The sequence below is a fragment of the Platalea leucorodia genome (assembly GCF_965183815.1).
Source record: "Platalea leucorodia genome assembly, chromosome: 1".
Taxonomy (NCBI): Eukaryota; Metazoa; Chordata; class Aves; order Pelecaniformes; family Threskiornithidae; genus Platalea; species Platalea leucorodia.
In genome coordinates this window covers 115,160,697-115,179,131 of record NC_138823.1, presented here as the reverse complement: position 1 = coordinate 115,179,131, position 18,435 = coordinate 115,160,697, and the positions used below count along the sequence as shown (strand labels likewise).

The window sequence follows — 18,435 nt, the reverse complement described above, 5'->3', positions numbered from 1 at the left end:
AACTTAGAGTTTACACAGGAACAGATGGGATAACTGCTAACTGCCTGGCTAATTAAACATCCTCAGAAAGAATTTTTAGCTAAAACATTGCATGTCTTAATCTTAGCATTATCTCAAAATGAGATTACCCAGGTGTAATTTAATTTAGCAAATGTTGAAAATGCTTTAGAATGCTTTTGGACGTTTACTCATACTTTTTGTTGGCTCTTGTTTTCTTCAGGCAATTAAATATCTTATGTGGGCCTTATCTCAGGCAGGCCAAAATGAAAGGTAAATTTTGTCTTCTTTTTTAATGTAAAACTGAATTTTCTGCTGGAATTTTATTTGTTTTGCTATATGCTAAATATTTCAGAATTCTACATTATGTTGGTCCTTTTTGAAGGGTAAATTATGTACAGTTCAGTAACTGAATGGCTTGGATATACTATATGTGGTATTTTTATAGGATGTCTAAAACTAAGTTTAGCTGCTGAACTTAGTTTTAGACATCTTAACCCTCTTACCCCAAAATTTTCTATTTCATCGTCTTTTTTTCTGCTCTGTTCCTAAACCAATATTTATTTATGTACTTATTCGCTTTTCTCCTATAAATAGTGAATGCAAATTCTTTCTTCCCCATTAATTTTTTTCCAGGTTATAAAGATACCTGAGTTTCATCTTTAGGAAGGGATCCCAACTGTATTAATTTTATTTTCTAAATATCTGTAATACATGCTCTGCCTGTCACAGCCATTTGGCATCACTCGTTGATGCTGTGCTCAAGAGCAGTCAATTTGTCCAATTGAATGTTGTCATTTCCCTGACGTATCTTTTGGCTTCCAGTTTTTTTGGGGGTTTTTTGTGGTTTTGTTTTGTTTTTTTTAATTTATCGCTAATCATTTCAGTGATCTCTGCTATCCATAGTCTAATGGCCATTATCAAAATTTCAACAGATGTGAGCAGGATGCAGCATGTTGCCTTCACAGATGTTTTTGGAGAGGAACAAGTATACGTGATTCTGACTCTTTTCATATTTGTATTGCCTTTTGAGAATCCAAAACCAATCTATGTAGTACCTGAGTAAATGACTGACTCTTTTTTTGGTACCAGTGTTCTGCCTTTCTTACATTACTGAAGTAATAGGGATTGAGGAGGATAGGTACTGATTCGCTATATATTTCAAAGCTTGTTATAGAGGGGAAAACAGTCTCTGCAGGTACTGACTCATGCTTACTGGATTAGTTGTCTAGAGCCACTATAGATGAGTTCAAAGTAAAACCAGTGCTTCTGTAGTACCTAAACAAATAATGGGATTTTCTGTTTTTTATTTAGAGAGGATCGCTTTAACCATGGTGAGGTAAGATTCTGTTTCTGTGCAATTTTATTTGTATGTTAATGTGAGTACTCAGTATTGAAATACAGGTTGCAATGGTCTGATCCTGATACACGGTTTGTTTTAAGGTGAGTATTTGTATCTTTTATTCCCTTGTCTTAAATTGGGTCTGGTACGTCACCAGAATAACTCTGGAACATTGAACAAAAAAATATACTAGCTAATGGCGGGGTGGCAGTGCAAGAGAGGATTCTTTTAGGCTTTTCCTGTAGCAGTACAGAAAGATGCTGAAATTATGCTGGACCTTCCATTTTCCCCATATAGACTGAGGAGATTGGTTCCTTTACTGGGGCTTCATGTGTCAGATAATGTTAAAGTTCTGATTTGAAATATGACATAATGAAAATAATTCTACATGTAGTTCTTTTAATAAAATTATGCAAAGAATACAATTGAATGGCACCTTTGTTATGTGGTTTCTTTACTTGCAATTAAGTCAACAAGGACAGTGCAAAACTTTCTTAACAGCAGTTTATTTGTGGTTTGTGCTATGAGATGAATCTCATGCTGTTCAAAATATGATAATCAATTAAGCACCGATTGCAAATATGCCTCTATGATTTACCACAGCACTTCCAAAAGTAGCATAGATTCAACATTAGGAGTGGTGAGTGATATCTCTGCTTTTTAACCTTTTTTGAGAATACCAAAGCAAGCTGCCTGTGGTTGTGTGAGTACCAAGGAATGATTTTATTTGCTTCTTTCCTTTCATACTTAGGTATTTTAGGTCTTGAATAGTAAGGTCTCCTCACTTCTATAAAGAAGTTATACAAGAAATTTTACGTATGTTCTTGCCTGTTTATGTTTCAGGATCATTTGCATAGCTAGCCATTTCTCCAGCTTCTTTTGGTTTATTGTTAATATTTATCCTTCCTGTTGTTCCATACCTTAGCATACTAAATACACTTGAGAAAAAAGATAACAGAAAGTCCTTATCGCTATCTGAAATGTGAAGATCTTTACTTTGACTTTAACTCTTTTTCAGACAAGCTTGTCATTTACACAGTGCTGAAAATGAAGTTGTATGTTTAAGATACAAATGAAATGTATGCAAATATGCTTTTTTGTGTGGTGGGTTTGTTTTGTTTTGTTTTGTTTTTTTGCAGCTGGTATACCATGCATTGCAGCTGTTGGCATACAGTGTCCTAGCAATTTTAATCATGAGACTAAAACTGTTTTTGACACCACATCTGTGTGTTATGGCTTCCTTGGTGTGTTCAAAACAGGTAAGGTCTTTTTTTAATCCTGTGTCTATGTCAGTACTTACAGTATTACCGAGATATTTGTCCTAAAGCAAATTTCTGAGTAATTGCTGAATCTGAGTGTACTAGTTAAAAATAAACCAGATTGTATTGCCTGTCAAAAAATATGGTTACACAAGTTCCATTCTTCCCTCTCCCCAGATAAAGCAAATGTCGTTTTATGCGACTTGCCCAATTGCATTGTTACATGAGTTAATATGCTGTGTATTGAGCTTGAGCATAGAGAGACATGCACTGGATTTTACTGTATTTACACATTTCTATGCCATTGCAAGTTTTTTATTGACTATTAATCTAATCCAAACAGTGTTTGACTTTGTTTACACTGTGTTTTCACAGCTCTTTAGAGCTTATTGCCTTGCATGCTTTTTGCATATTAATTCTTTCCAGAAGTATAGTTTTGAAGTCTTGCATGTTGAAAACATTTCGGCCTTAAAAATCAAAAGTCATATGCCTAATTCGGATTTAATTTTCCTACCTTGAAATCATCCATAACATGAAGTGTTACTAGATATTCTCCAGATATAAAAGATCTTAGAATTGGCTTTCCATGTTTCCGTATCTCTGTTTTGGAGAAGTGAACTTGATTGAATCTGTATCTAAAGAGCTGTTTTAGAAGCTTTGCAATTGCAGCAAAAGTAGGGTAAGCGGTCCTTTTTCTGGGAAGCAGACAGGGAGGTAGATGGAAAACTGGCTGAACGACTGGGCCTAGAGAAGGGTGATCAGTGGTACAAAGTCTGATGGAAGGCCAGTAACTAGCAGTGTACCCCAGGGGTCAGTACTGGGTCCAGTCTTATTCAATGTCTTTGTTAATGGTCTGGATGATGGGATAGAGTGTACCCTCAGCAAGTTTGCTGGTGGTACAAAACTGGGAGGAGTGGCTGGTATACCAGATGGGTGTGCTGCCATCCAGAGGGACCTCAACAGGCTGGAGAAATGGGCTGACAGGAACCTCATGCAGTTCAACAACGGGAAGTGCCCAAGTCCTGCACCTGGGCAGGAACAACCCCAGGCACCAGTACATGCTGGGGGCTGACCAGCTGGAAACCTGCTTTGCAGAAAAGGACCTAGGGTTCTGGTGGACACTAAGTTGAACATGAGCCAGCAATATACCCTTGCTGCAAAGAAGGCCAACGGTATCCTGGGCTGCGTTAGGAGGAATGTTGCCAGTGGGTTGAGTGAGGTGATTCTTCCCCTCTATTCAGCACTGGTGAGGCCACAGCCGAGTGCTGGGTCCAGTTCTGAGCTCCCCTCTACAAGAGAGACACGGACATACTGGAGACAGTCCAGCAAAGGGCCATGAGGGTGATTAGGGACTGGAGCATATCTCCTGTGAGGAAAGGCTGAGAGAGCTGGGACTGTTCAGTCTGGAGAAGAGAAGGCTCAGGGGGATCTTACCAATGTGTACAAATACCTGAAGGGAGAGAGTAAAGAGGACAGAGCCAGACTCTTTTCAGTGGTGCCCAGTGACAGGACAAAAGACAATGGGTGCACACTGAAACACAGGAGGTTCCTTCTGAATATGAGGAAACACTTTTTCACTGTGAGGGTGACCAAGTGCTGGCACAGGTTTCCTAGGGAGGTTGTGGAGTCTCCATCCTTGGAGATATTCAGAAGCCATCTGGGCACAGTCCTGGGCAACTGGCTCTAGGTGGCCCTGCTCGAGCAGGGGGGCTGGACCAGATGACCTTCATAGGACCTTTCCAACAACAACCATGCTGTGATTTTGTTGAAAGTGTTATTTACATCATATAAATTAAGTACCCCACATTGAGAGAGTGAAAGATTATGATTAATAGTGAGCTGGGCTTACTAACAAGAAAACAAATTGGGAAGATGAAATGGGGAACTCGTGAAAGTGTCTATATGGAGAACATCACCATGAGGATGAGTGGGAGAAAGAATCCAGTGCTAGGAACTGTTGCGGACATAATACAGAATCATAGAATCCTAGAATTGTCAAGGTTGGAAAAGACCCTTAAGATCATCGAGTCCAACCGTTAACCTAACACTGCCAAGTCCATCTATACCATGTCCTCAAGCACAGTATCTATCCATCTTTTAAATACCTCCAGGGATGGAGACTCAACCACTTCCCTGGGCAGCCTGTTCCAATGCTTGACCACCCTTTCGGTGAAGAAGTTTTTCCTAATGTCTAACCTAAACCTCCCCTGGCGCAGCTTGAGGCCGTTTCCTCTCGTCCTATCACTCGTTACTAGGGAGAAGAGACCGACCCCCACCTCGCTACAACCTCCTTTCAGGTAGATGTAGAGAGCAATAAGGTCTCCCCTCAGCCTCCTCTTCTCCAGACTGAACAACCCCAGTTCCCTCAGCTGTTCCTCAAGACTTGTCCTCCAGACCCTTCACCAGCTTCGTTGCCCTTCTTTGGACACGCTGCAGCACCTCGATATCCTTCGTGTAGTGAGGGGCCCAAAACTGAACATAGTACTCGAGGTGTGGCCTCACCAGTGCCGAGTACAGGGGCACTATCACCTCCCTGGTCCTGCTGGCCACACTATTCTTTATACAGGCCAGGATGCCATTGGCCCTCTTGGCCACCTGAGCACACTGCTGGCTCATGTTCAGGCGGCCGTCAACCAACACCCCCAGGTCCTTTTCCTCCAGGCAGCTCTCCAGCCACTCCTCCCCCAGCCTGTAGCGTTGCATGGGGTTGTTGTGACCCAAGTGCAGGACCTAGAACTGAGCCTTGTTGAACCTCATACAGTTGGCCTCAGCCCATTGATCCAGCCTGTCAAGATCCCTCTGTAGAGCCTTCCTACCCTCCAGCAGATCACTACTGCATAACTTGGTGTCATCTGCAAACTTACTGAGGGTGCATACGATCCCCTCTTCCAGATTATTGATAAAGATGTTAAACAGAGCTGGCCCCAATACTGAGCCCTGGGGAACACCACTTGTGACCGGCTGCTAACTGGATTTAACTCCATTCACCACCACTCTCTGGGCTCAGCCGTCCAGCCAGTTTTTAACCCAGCGCAGAGTGCACTTATCCAAGCTGTGAGCAGCCAGCTTCTCCAGGAGAATGCTGTGGGAGACTGTGTCAAAGGCCTTACTAAAGTCCAAGTAGACAACATCCACAGCCTTCCCCTCATCCACTAAGCAGGTCACCTTGTGATAGAAGGAGACCAGGTTAGTGAAGCAGGACCTCCCTTTCATAAACCCATGCTGGCTGAGCCTGATCCCCCAGCTGTCCCACACGTGCTGCGTAATGGCACTCAAGATGATCTGCTCCATGACCTTTCCCGGCACCAAGGTCAGGCTGACAGGCCTGTAGTTTTCCGGATCCTCGTTCCAACCCTTCTTGTAGAGGGGCGTCACATTTGCTAGCTTCCAGTCATCTGGGACCTCCCCGGCTGGCCAGGACTGCTGATAAATGATGGAGAGTGGCTTGGCCAGCTCCTCTGCCAGCTCCCTCATTATCCTTGGGTGGATCCCATCTGGCCCCATGGGCTTGTGAGCATCCAGGTGGAGGAGCAAGTTGGTGACTGCCACCTCTTCAACAACTGGGGCTTCACTCTGCATCCTATCTCCATCTCCCAGCTCAGGGGCCTGAAAAACCCGAGGATGACCAGTCTGACTATTAAAGACTGAGGCAAAGAAGGCATTAAGTACCTCTGCCTTCTCCTCATCCTTCGTGGCAAGGTTACCTTCTGCATCCAACAAAGGAGGGAGATTCTCCCTGGCCCTCCTTTTGTCACTGACATATTTATAAAAACATTTTTTGTTATCTTTAACGGCGGTGGCCAGTTTAAGTTCTAGCTGTGCCTTCGCCTTTCTGATCTTCTCCCTGCATAACCTCACAACATCCTTGTAGTCCCCTTCAGTCACCTACCCCTTCTTCCAAAGGCGGTAAGCTCTCCTTTTTTCCCTGAGTTCCAGCCAAAGCTCTCTGTTCAGCGAGGCCGGTCTTCTCCCCTGCCCGTTCAACTTGCGGCACACAGGGACGGCCTGCTCCTGCGCCTTTGAGATTTCCTCCTTGAATAACGTCCAGCCTTCCTGGACTCCTTTGCCCTTCAGGACTGCCTCCCAAGGGACTCTGTTAACCAGACTCCTGAACAGCCCAAAGTCTGCCCTTCTAAAGTTCAGGGTAGTGGTCTTGCTGACCCCCTTCCTTACTTCTCCTAGAATTGAAAACTCTATCATTTCATGGTGGCTGAGCCCAGGACAGCCTCCGACCACCACATCACCCACCAGGCCCTCTCTGTTCGTGAACAGCAGGTCCAGCGGGGCACCTCTCCTGGTTGTCTCGCTTGCCAGCTGTGTCAGGAAGTTATCTCCCACACACTCCAGGAACCTCCGAGACTGCTTTCTCTCTGCTGTGTTGTATTTCCAGCAGATATCTGCTAAGTTGAAGTCTCCCACGAGAACAACGGCTAGAGATTGTGAGACTTCAGCCAACCGCTTGTAGAATGCTTTGTCTGTTTCCTCATCCTGGTTGGGTGGTCTGTAACAGACTCCCACCAGGATATCTGCCTTATTAGCCTTCCCTCAGATCTTTACCCATAAGCACTCAACCTTATCATTACTGTTGTTAAGCTCTAGACAGTCAAAACACTCCCTAACATACAGGGCTACCCTTCCTCCTCCTTCCTAGCCTGTCCCTTCTAAAGAGCTTGTAGCCATCCATTGCAGCACTCCAGTTATGTGAGTCATCACATCATGTGAGAAGGAAAAGAGAAAAATGTTTCATAGAGTAGGGAATCTAGCAATGGCTGGGGTAGAAAATTAGGATTTTAGTAAGATACCTGAGTCGTTGCTGTTCTTGAAAATTGAAGAAATAACAAGAATAATGTCACAAAGTTCAGTACTCAAAATCTGGAGTGCCAGAACTGACGATGTATTTACAACCTTTTTCTGGCTGCCTTGTGCATGTGCAGTATGATAGAGACTATAATGCCCAATACACACTGTTTTTCCCACAATATCTGTGACTGGAGCCTGTCCTAAAGGTGAATTAGGGTTGTATGGTGAAGGCAATTACTGGCTGTGAAACATCTGACACCTGTGTAATACAACCAGAAGGTGAGTGAACGAGACAGAATTATGCAAAGAGGAGAAAGTTGTCCCATGTTAAGGCAGCTGAACAAATGATTGTTTCCCAGAAAACTGGATTGCTTCCCTCGTGTCCTTTCAGGGAAGGACAGTTCTTGATAATGCCAGACAGGCTACACAGTATCAGTTTGCTTAAATGGTGTGCTCATCACTTCCTTGATGCCTGTTTTGATACTTGGCATAGGTAAAAGTGCTGAGTGTTTGCCAACATCAAATTAATCTGTACAGTGAACATATAAAAAGCTAAAAACATGTCAAAAACTCTTCAAAAAATAACTTTATTTAGCCACCTTGTAACTGAGTATTGGGACTTAAGAGACATTTACTTTTCCTCTGCACTTTTGCTATTCTGTAAGGTTCACAGGTGTTCTTACGGCTCTTAGTTGTTCTTGAAGTATTGGTGTCCTCTTAGGTGGTCTGGTTTTTTAAGTAATAGCAGTTACAGTGTGGTTAAATTTTTCTAAATGAGCTCTCACGAGATGTTTCTGAGTAATTTGAAATGAAGTTGCTTTTCAAAAGACAGAAAAGCAAAAAGAAAAAAGTCTGATTTCTTCTAACATACAATTTCTAGATAACAATTACAATATAAATTAATTCTGTCCAAAGTTAATTTGTTCTTAATTCTTCTTGTTTTAACTGTGTGTTCCTAGAAGAAAATTGATGGGCTTTTCTGCCCTGTCATTATTGAAAAATTTTTGTAGAATTTTCTAGTGAAGCTTAGAACTAAAAGTATTTCTATGTTTTGTGCCGCAGGAAAAGGCCTCTCAGCCTTCTGAGATCTGAAAAACAATAAAATCTGATCTGCTTTTTATTGCTGTATGGAGAGAAAAAAAACCTCTGAAAGATAGGAAAAAGTACCTAGGAATGAGCTGCTAAGAATGGTTTCTGTTAATATGTAGCCTCATTTGCATTTTTCCATATAGTATGTTAGCTGCTACATGTCATATTAGTAAAAGTTTTCAGCTGGTGATCTTTTTATTTCTTTTTTTAAAGCACCTCAGTAATGGCACTACAGTAATTCATCCTGGATTTTTGTGGGTTTTGTTTTAGTACTGCAACTAAGGTCATCAGGCCAGTTGATGAAAACTGGTGCTTTTGGTAATCATTGCATTTTGGATCTTAGAGGGTGCCACATGTTATCACTGTGTAAATATTGGAAGAAGAACAGGTTCAGAGTATTTTATCAATATTTTCTTTTCTTCTGCTTCCAACTGCGTTTTGGCCCTTTCGTTGTTCTGCTGTTTCCTATGGTTGTAGAGTCAGAGTAAGCTTCCGGGAAGCTACAAATGTGTATGATAATCTATTCTGGGAGCTGCTCCTGTTGGACCAGATGGCGCAGGTCCAGTGACTTTTTCGTCCTCCTTTGCAGCATCATGGAGGCATAGTTGGCTTGAAAGAAATAGGTCTCGAATGCTAGGGAAGTTAAGGCTTTAGATTTTTGCAGTTTGGACAGTTGTTCTGTGCAGAAGATGATAAATGACCAGCTGCCCCATATAACAGGGCCTGTGATTATCCTGGCCCTGGCTCGGGCCTTAGGATAAGGACATACCTGTGTTAAAGAGTACTCAAGTTTAGGTGAACAATCTAAGTAAAAAAAAAAAAAAATTCCCTTCTCTTGCTATCAGCAAAGGCTCTTTCACCTGTTCAGCATGTTCCCTAGGTTAGTGCTGATTGATACCTGTAAAAGACAAGCCAGATTCTCTCTGATCTGACTGATGTATGCTTTCTTTAGTAGGGAGCTGCTGGTAATCTTCCAGGTAATACATGATGGGCTTCGGCCTGAGAGAGAAACACTGGCCTGTAAGGCTGTTGAGCTGCTATCGATCAGACCACTTCTAAGACAGCTCTGACTTAAGCAAGCAAAGGGATGATAAGACTCCTTATTTTTTCTTAGGCTCAGGAAAATATCAAGTGGTTTTTAGTGAGCTTTTTCTGTCCTACTGGCTGCTGAGCAGGAGTAGTAGTTTGAGGTTGAAAAATCTGACCGTATGTGCAATATTGATTCAGAAGAATTGCTGTGACGGAGATGAGCAGGGGAAGATGGGACTTGTGACCAAACTATTGATTAATGCCTGGTACACTTATCGTTATGTAAAGTTTTAGATGTTTGCATAAAGGATAAGTTGATGAGTAGCAACTTGTCTTTACAGATGCAAGAAAAATTTAAGCAAATTTAGCATATGTAATTATCTCGTCATAACTGAGGTCAGCACTATCCTTTCCTCTAGCAGACCATGAAGTTTACCTGCAGTGATATGTTAGAATAATTAATTTATTTTGAGGCTATAGATAGATAACATGTTAATCAGCTGCCTTTCAAAATATGTCCTTTTATTAGTGAACAGTCAGCCTGAGATGGACATTTGTAACACAAACCAAAACCAAACAAATAGGCAAAAGACATGCTAGAATTATTCTGCGCATAGAAAAGGAATTTTGTATGTTGTGTTCTTTCAGCCCATTGCATGAATCTGTGTACTTTCCATTACCTCAAGGTTGCAGCTTGTGGTACCTGATGGGCAATAAAAATGATAACTGTTTACATCCACACATTTCCTCTTTCTGTTAGGAGGAATTATACTATCCTGAGTGGAAATTTTGAAAGGAAAGAAAAATAGCTGGAGAAAGACTTAACATATTCTTTTGACAATAACAAATAAAAAACCTTGAATTGGTATAAAAAACTCATGAGCAACAGCATCCCGTAAAAGAACTGCTTCTCTTGCAATGCATATATGTTTGACCATTCTAGGCTCTTTCTGTAAACAAAATAGTGGTGAATTTACATACTTTGAACATTAATGAGTTTTTATAAAAGCATGATAGGAATGCCTTTTTCTTTCATTTGAAAAGCCATGGAATTCAATAAAGAATTCCAACGTTCTAACACGTTCTTGAAGTGAGATTTTTGCGACTGTTGGTAAAAGGAGGTTTGCTCATGTAGAGCAGCATACAAATGAATTTATGTCACTTCATCCTTTGAGACCTACACAGTGGTCAGGCATGTTTGGTATATTAAGTTTCCCCGGATAGTATTGCTGTACTTGCTAGAGTGTTTAGCAAGTCTTTGAGGATGAGAGTAGAGTACACTGTATTTTTGGAGAGGTAGCTTGAGAGTTTTAATAATGTAATGTAGTTTACAGTCAGTTTATAACAAAGATGACGTACACTACCTAATTGGTCTAGTCAGCCTAGTGGGAGATTTTACTGTGAAACTTCATCATTTCATGCTTTAATTAAAAAAATAGATAAAGGTACTCAGAATGAAATGTATTTATTTAGTGCAGGTGTGATATTTTTGAAATGTGAAGCCTTACTTCTAATTAACAATAGCTTAAAAAAAAAAAGTAATTGATACTTTATCTTATTTAAGGTTTAGGTCAGATATGGATGAGATAAAGTGTTCTTGCTCAAACTAAACTTGAACACAGCAAATTTGGTACTTCTTTCTTCCTAACTACCCATTTCACATATTTATGAGTATTTGCTTAGAGCCTCCAGCAAACAACTTTTAGGACAAAATGTGAGGGCCATCTTTTTCAGTCAAGAAAGGGAAGAGTAGGATCTAAAAACACATTAACCTTATATCCCCAAAGTCTGCCTTTCTGATATGTTTTCAGAAGTTTGCAGTACAAGCTCTAATTCATATACTACAGCTAGAAACTCTTAATGTAAATAGGAGATAAAATACTGAAAAAGTGCAGTTAGCATTATTGAATCATCTTTACTTGCAGAATTTGACATTTGAACTACAACTTTAAAAGCTGCATTAATGTAAAATTTTTTTTGAAGAAGAATAATTTCAAATATAATGCCCTACATTCAGAAAACATGAATACTTCTTATGAGGTCTCACTGAAGTTTAGCAGAGAAGTTTCATATTGTAATATATGTTAGGTTCCTTACCGAGAAATAAAAATGAATTGTGCTGCATACAACATTACGGAATTGTTGTCTAGAAATTAATCAATTCTTGCATTTCAGTTGTTTGGATGGCTCTTCTGTAAAATCCAGCCCAAAACATTGGTCTTTGCTATTTTAGCATTGATGGCAATAGAGGGATCAGCAAACCTTCAAACTCAGTGGAACATCATGGGAGAATTTAGCAATTTGCCACAGGAGGAACTCTTAGAGTGGATAAAAGTCAGTACCAGACAAGGTAAACTATTTAATAATGTATGATGTTCCGCATTTACTGTGAGATGTAACTATAGAATTTGGTATGAATGACTGCAGAGGTATTACTACTATCTGTGGCTTTGCCATGCGACTGTGCTACAGCCATGGTTTAGTCACATATACTTGTCCATATAGAAGCTATTTCAAATGAAGAAACGCCAAAAGCTTGCTTCGTTAGACTCCAGGCTACCAGTCTGGAGGTTCTAGCCACTGGTGTAGTATTTCTACAACAAAAGGGTTTTTGCAAAGTTCAGTTAAAACAGGTTTTTGCTTACATGACACTGTCCCTGTATGTGGGTCCATGATCATCATTTTGCTAGAAGAGAATTCAAAGTGGATGTGGTGTGGTTGCTCCTGTCCTTTTATTAAGTGAGTAAAAGTGTTAGAAAACTAGCTGGAAACAAAGTAGTTACCTGTTTAGCAGGAAAATACTTTCAAGCTGAAGTGGACAGAGATTTTATTGTTCATTTAACAATGGTGTAAGAAGTGACAAAAAAAAGTGTTGTCATGATGAATAAGTGATTCTACCCGTTCAAGAAAAATAAGATGTATTAAATCTCCGTTCTTAGATGTTTAGTTATCTAATTACTTATATTGAGTTCAAGGTTTTAAAAAAACAAACAAACAAACAAACAAAAAACCAAACAAAAAAAACCCCAACAAACCATAAAGCATCATTTTGTGCATCTCCTGTTGGTGCAGTGTAAGGCCTTCTCAAGGACAGTACCCTTTCTTCATTACACCTTATGTTTTTCTACAGGATTACTGTTTAGATATTTGAAGATTGCTTCTCTGGTTTTACTGCTTTATTCTTTATTTCCAACATGCCTTTCATTCTGTATTTCAGATGCAGTTTTTGCAGGAGCGATGCCTACAATGGCAAGTGTTAAATTGTCTACACTTCGTCCTATTGTAAATCATCCTCACTATGAAGATGCAGGATTAAGGTGAATTTTGAAGCTGAGGATTGATTTTTTTATTTGCTGTTAATTCTCTTAATGTTGGTAATATACAGTAGGAATGGCGTCACATTATATTGTAAAATTTGTTAAAACCCCGTAGAACTTGATTTGTTATTTTAGTCAGATGGAAAACACGTGCAGTATTTCTTCACGATTTGTGTTCATCAGAAAGGATATACTGTAAGATAGATATGGCTTCAAAATTATATCCAAAAAAAACAGAATATAATTATGGAATTGAAATTTACATGTACTATTATATCCTTTCTTCATTCTAGTTACTCCTAGCATTGTAGACAGGCTTGATTTTTTTTCTAAAGATAGCCAGTTTCGTTATTCCTATTAGCTTTCTGTGATTGGTTGTAATTTTTTTCATGATAATATATCTAATTATTGAAATCCTAAGACTAGTTGAAACTGAAATTTTGTAATGGAATTACTGAGTTTTGTACTTTGTTATTTTCAAAATCAGGATATTTTTCTAAATTGAGATGGATTGATAAGGTCATGAATTTCTTTTTTTTAATTTTGTAGCATCATTTTTTGGTAATTTGGTAAAACTGGTTAAAAACAACACAACAAGAAAACAACAAGATAGCGAGGGATAAAGGAGAAAAGGAGTGAATTCATTTTACATGCCTTATGTCCTTAGTTCTGTGTCTGGCATTAACTGGCTTTAACTTTTGGTCAGCCCTGAATTGGTCAGCCAGTTGGACTAGATGATCATTGTAGGTCCCTTCCAACTGAAGCGGAATGTTCTGTTCTGTTCTATTCTATTCTAATTACAAAAATATGGGACAGGGCATGTTCAGGGAAATAAGCTAGAAATGATACAGTATCAGAAAATGAACAGGAGTTAACAATGTCAATGCTTTGCACAATCAAAGGAGGATAGTACTGGGTAATATAAACAGGATCATGGTTTACAAGCGATGATTTTGCTTGATTCAGCGTAGGCAGACATCAAATCTTGCACTCTGCATTTAAAAAAGTCCGAACAAGGGCAATGAGTATGACCTTTTGTGGAGAGACTGGGCAGATGATTTCTTCTGATCACCTCCGGTCCGAGCAAGGTCATTTCTAGCCTTGAATATTATATGGTGAATGCATTGCTTTGACATCTTCACATTTTCTGTTCACAGTAACCATGGATCTTGTTATGAAGTTGTCTCCTGCTACAGAAAAATCGAAGTGCTCTATACATTTTTCTTGGAATCATTATATTTGTGAAGAAATAATAACATTAAAGCAACTGACATTTGTACTTTAAACTTTGTTTTAGCCTAGTTGTCTTGTGAAATAAAAAGCCTTCCTGCCCAGTCTAAAGTTAAAGCTTATATTTTCATGCTTTGTTGCTAGCTAACTTTTCTATTTCTCTTTTTACAGGGCCAGAACTAAAGTAGTGTATTCCATGTACAGTCGAAAACCTGCAAAAGAAGTAAAAAGAGAATTGATAAAGCTAGGAGTGAATTACTATATTCTGGAAGAGTCATTGTGTGTAAGCAGAAAAAAGTGAGTAATCTCTCTCTCACAAGAATGATATGCCGCTCAAATATGTAGTCTAAGATTCATATCAAGTAGTAGTTTTGAAATGTTGATCTGTGCTTTATTAAGTGTCCAAAATAGATTTTTGTCCAGTGTCTCTAGATATTAATAAGTATAATTAACTTTACCCACGTTAGCAACCTTGTGGTCTTTGTGTGCATCTGAAAACCTGTGTTGTGTGTATTTTTAAATTTCACTGTAAAATACAGAAGAGATCCACAAAGGAAACAAGTCATTATTCTGTGGTGGCAAGAACAGATGCGTGTGTATAATGAAAGCCTAGTAAGAATGAAAGGTGCAGAGTAAAAGATAGTTTGAGCACCAGAATGTTATGGCCATTGCTGGTCACTGAAGATTTTGTCACATTTAAGCTGCCCTTAAGAAAAGCTATGCTCCTTTTTTTTGATCCCCCCCCTTTTTTTTCATTTTCTCTTTTTGGCCTTTAAAACATGATTTGTTTCTGGATTTTTGATTTTATTTTCTTTGCATTTAGAATAAAATGAAATGAATCTGTTCTATTTCTTTGCTATTATCTTTGATAAATCAGGAAATTCTCAGTAATTCTAACTTTGAAAGATAATTGTACAGGGAATTGCTGTTGGTTATGTACCTTAATAAAAAAGCAAGGAGTTATTACTTTTTTTTTTTTAAAGGTGTTTTATTTCCTGAGTTTTCTTTAGAAATGTTAGGAGTGTGAACATTACTTTCCATGTTATAGGAAGTTTTAAGGGTCCCTGGTAATGTTCATTGTATAATTTAAGTTGTTTTATATGTTTCCTCCTCCAAATTAGTTGTTATTAATTCTGTAACCACAAAAGCAGACAAATTTTACACATTCTCAATACTATTTTTAAAATTACTACTATATTTATTGATTTTGTAATCTGATAAGAATTTCTAATACGAAGACAAACAAAAAGAAGTGGCACAATCAAGCAATCAAGATGGCACAATCAAGTATTCATAGGGGGGTTATAAAACTGAGTTCAGCAAACTATGTTTTTTGATGGCATTTCTTCATTTCTCTTTTTGTATTCATATGTTTTCTAGGCCTGGTTGCAGTATGCCTGAAATTTGGGATGTCGAAGATCCTGCTAATAGCGGCAAAATTCCTTTATGTACCCTTATGAGCAAGGATTCCAGGCCATATTTCATCACAGTATTTGAAAACAGCAATTACAGAGTTTTGAAGATTCCAAAGGAATAACATTTCGATGCAAAGAACCATCAGTCTTTCAACTTTTTAAACTATAACTATAAGAATTCTAAATCAGAAATACCTTTTCTACTAGACTTAAAATGGAAAAATGTGTATTTTATTTTTTACCATTTTAAGTGAATTCTGATTATAGAAATATCTTAAACCTAACAGTTTGGATTTCTATTTCAGGGTCAGTCCCTTGAGATTTGCTATGCAAATGATTATATGTTTGCACATTTTATTTAACACTGATCCAAAAAGAGTTAAAAGTAGCTATGGAAAGTAACTCCATTCTCAAAACCAATGATATTGTGAAATGGGACTGTCAGAATGTCTTAGCAAAGCAAGTTTGTTTAAAGCTTTGGTGCTAGCAGCTAGGAACAAAGGAATGGTGCTATAGCATCTGGCATGACATTTCTCATGTCACTTTCATTACCCATCACCCCTCTGGACAAGGTGATACTAGAAATTCTCTTAAAAGTCACATAGTTTCACTAGTCATGTCAGAGAGAGATACGTTTTTTCTTTGAGAGGATTAAGAACATTTGTCATTTTGGATCGCTTAACACATGCTTTTAAGCTTGCTTTTGAAATGGAAAAGTTTGTAGACAGACTTGAAACTTCATTATTTAGGTGCATGTTCTTGGAATCTTATTGATATTAAAAAAGAAGACTAATAATGGTAATATTTGCGGTGAGCAATAGTTTAGCTTCTCAGTGTCCAAGGATTTTTAGCATTCTTATTCATTCAGAATAAGCTGGCATAATATACGTGAAATTTTTAAGGGAAAATGCTTTATTCAGGAAAAATCTGTCATAGCCTTAGAAAGATACTAAAATAAATCCTTCACTGCCTTAACTAGACCTTCAGCGCCTAACTTGGTAAGAAATTACTTTCAAAATTTATGCCCTATTTTCTTTCCCCATGTATTAGATCCTGCCTGCATTTTATCATCAGCATTAAAGAAAAATGAAATTTAACCTAATTGTGATATGGGTGTAGTCAGTTGTGTGGGTATAATTGCTCCAATAATATTAGACTGGTTCTGCAGTTTTTCTGTCATCTTGGTGTCACACCAACATTACCAGTGATAAAGAATTTAGAGAATTCACTTTCCCAGATACCCAGTGCAAGGACACCCTTTAGTCGTTTAACTGACTTGACAAAATTTTTGTATGTTTATTGCCATTGGGAAGTATCACAGTAATTGTGATTCTATAGTATAAGACTTCTAAAGTCTAATGTTTCTCTGTATATCATTCATGTTTTGGTTTTGGTTTGACTTGTTTTGTTTTTGGGTTTTTTTTTGGTTGGTTGGTTGGTTTTTTTGTTCAGACATCAGTCTATTGATGTGACTGGTCTTTTTTAGCCCTGATAGCATCTAGCAATACTAGATGCGGTAGGAATAGCATCCATCATGCCTATAACAGTATCAATTAAATGGGAATCTATGATAAAGTAGTAGTGTAACAACTGATCAGTATTCTAAGACTTCTTATTTTTTTAAAATCTGTTTTATTGAGAGGGTGAGGGAGAATGGCTGAAAATGCATTAGCTTTTTAACTTTTACAGAATAGATTTTGGAAAAATTTCTATAAGGAAACTATCACAAAAAGGGCTTTTGGGAAGTCGCTTTTTAAAATGTTAATTGAATTCAAGGAAGCAGGAAAAAAAACTTTATATAAACATTGTGACTAGTGTTACAGCACAAAAAGGTACTGTATTTTTATGAAGTTTATGCCAACTGGTGACATGTACTTATGTGGTTAAATAAAAAAGAAAAAGATGGAAATTGTTCTTATGTTTCTGATGGATTTTACATTTCTGCTCTTACGTCTATTAAACTGAAGTTTAATACAGTTGCCACAGCAGATATGACTGAAGCTGAACCCTCAACTAAACAAGGCAAGGAAGTGCTTCAGATAATTGAATCAAACTCACACACCTCTTTCCAGCCTCCGTTTTGTTTGGAATATCAGTGCAGGAATACGTGAAAAGACAGTGAGAAGATGTCAAATACCTATCTACACGCAAGGTGGACTTGGAAGGCAGTTCAAAATCATTCTCTTTTTGTTCTAAGTTTCTAAACTCAGGTAATCAAGAGTGAAGCCCAAATACCGGTAGAATGAAGAAACTTTTGAAAGTTAAGGTTCAAAGATGTACTTTAGTAAAAATGTTCCCCATTTGATGAGGAGGCTGTTGTTACTGAGTAGATGGCCGGACCCTGTTTGTAAATTTTCAGCTTATGTTATGTCCCTCTCTTTGAACCGGTCTTAAACCCAAATAAATATTGTCATCTAATGTTCAGGTGATAAAAATCTAGCAATGGAAAAATATGAAGTAAAATATGCAGTATATGATTGTGGGGAAGAAACATGGGAATTCATGAATCGGGTGTATCATGTTATGAATTTCTTGTCATCTCAGTAATTTGTTCTCAATTCCAAAGGAGAAAATTTGGGTTTAAATATAGAACATTTTACACGTAGGAGCACCGTATTGATATTATGCTTATCACTGCAACTTGAACCAGAAAATGGAAGTTTGAGGTTTCTTAGCTCTCACTGAAGTTGTTTTCCCCTTTGCAAGGTCCTAATCAATAAATCTGTAACTCAAGTAAGTTCATTTTTAAATATGCGCTGGCCTAGATGTACTTTAGACACAGGACTGGAATACTTCAGTACCTGGAAACAGTTTCTGTTACATTCTGGTAATACTGGATCACATAGGTTTATCTGTTGGAATCTGAAATATTGCTAGCTTTGACTGCAGTAAATTTCTTCATTACAAGGGGCACAATTACAATTCAGTATCAAACTTTTGATAACATGCAAACTGTA

The 18,435-nt window shown here is 38.4% G+C and overlaps 1 protein-coding gene across 4 annotated transcripts in view; it reads left to right on the top strand.

The window, feature by feature from the left end:
- The window catches only part of DPY19L1 (dpy-19 like C-mannosyltransferase 1), a 53,366-nt gene extending 35,969 nt beyond the window's left edge, over positions 1–17,397 (top strand). For all 4 annotated transcript variants that reach the window (XM_082316967.1, XM_082316968.1, XM_082316970.1 and 1 more), the window contains 7 exons: positions 221–270; positions 1,312–1,336; positions 2,479–2,598; positions 11,692–11,866; positions 12,734–12,833; positions 14,235–14,360; positions 15,444–17,397. In XM_082316967.1, coding sequence (XP_082173093.1) covers positions 221–270; positions 1,312–1,336; positions 2,479–2,598; positions 11,692–11,866; positions 12,734–12,833; positions 14,235–14,360; positions 15,444–15,600 — 753 coding nt within the window. In that variant the 3' untranslated portion in view covers positions 15,601–17,397. The remainder of the gene's footprint in view (positions 1–220; positions 271–1,311; positions 1,337–2,478; positions 2,599–11,691; positions 11,867–12,733; positions 12,834–14,234; positions 14,361–15,443) is intronic.
- Positions 17,398–18,435: the final 1,038 nt, after the last annotated feature.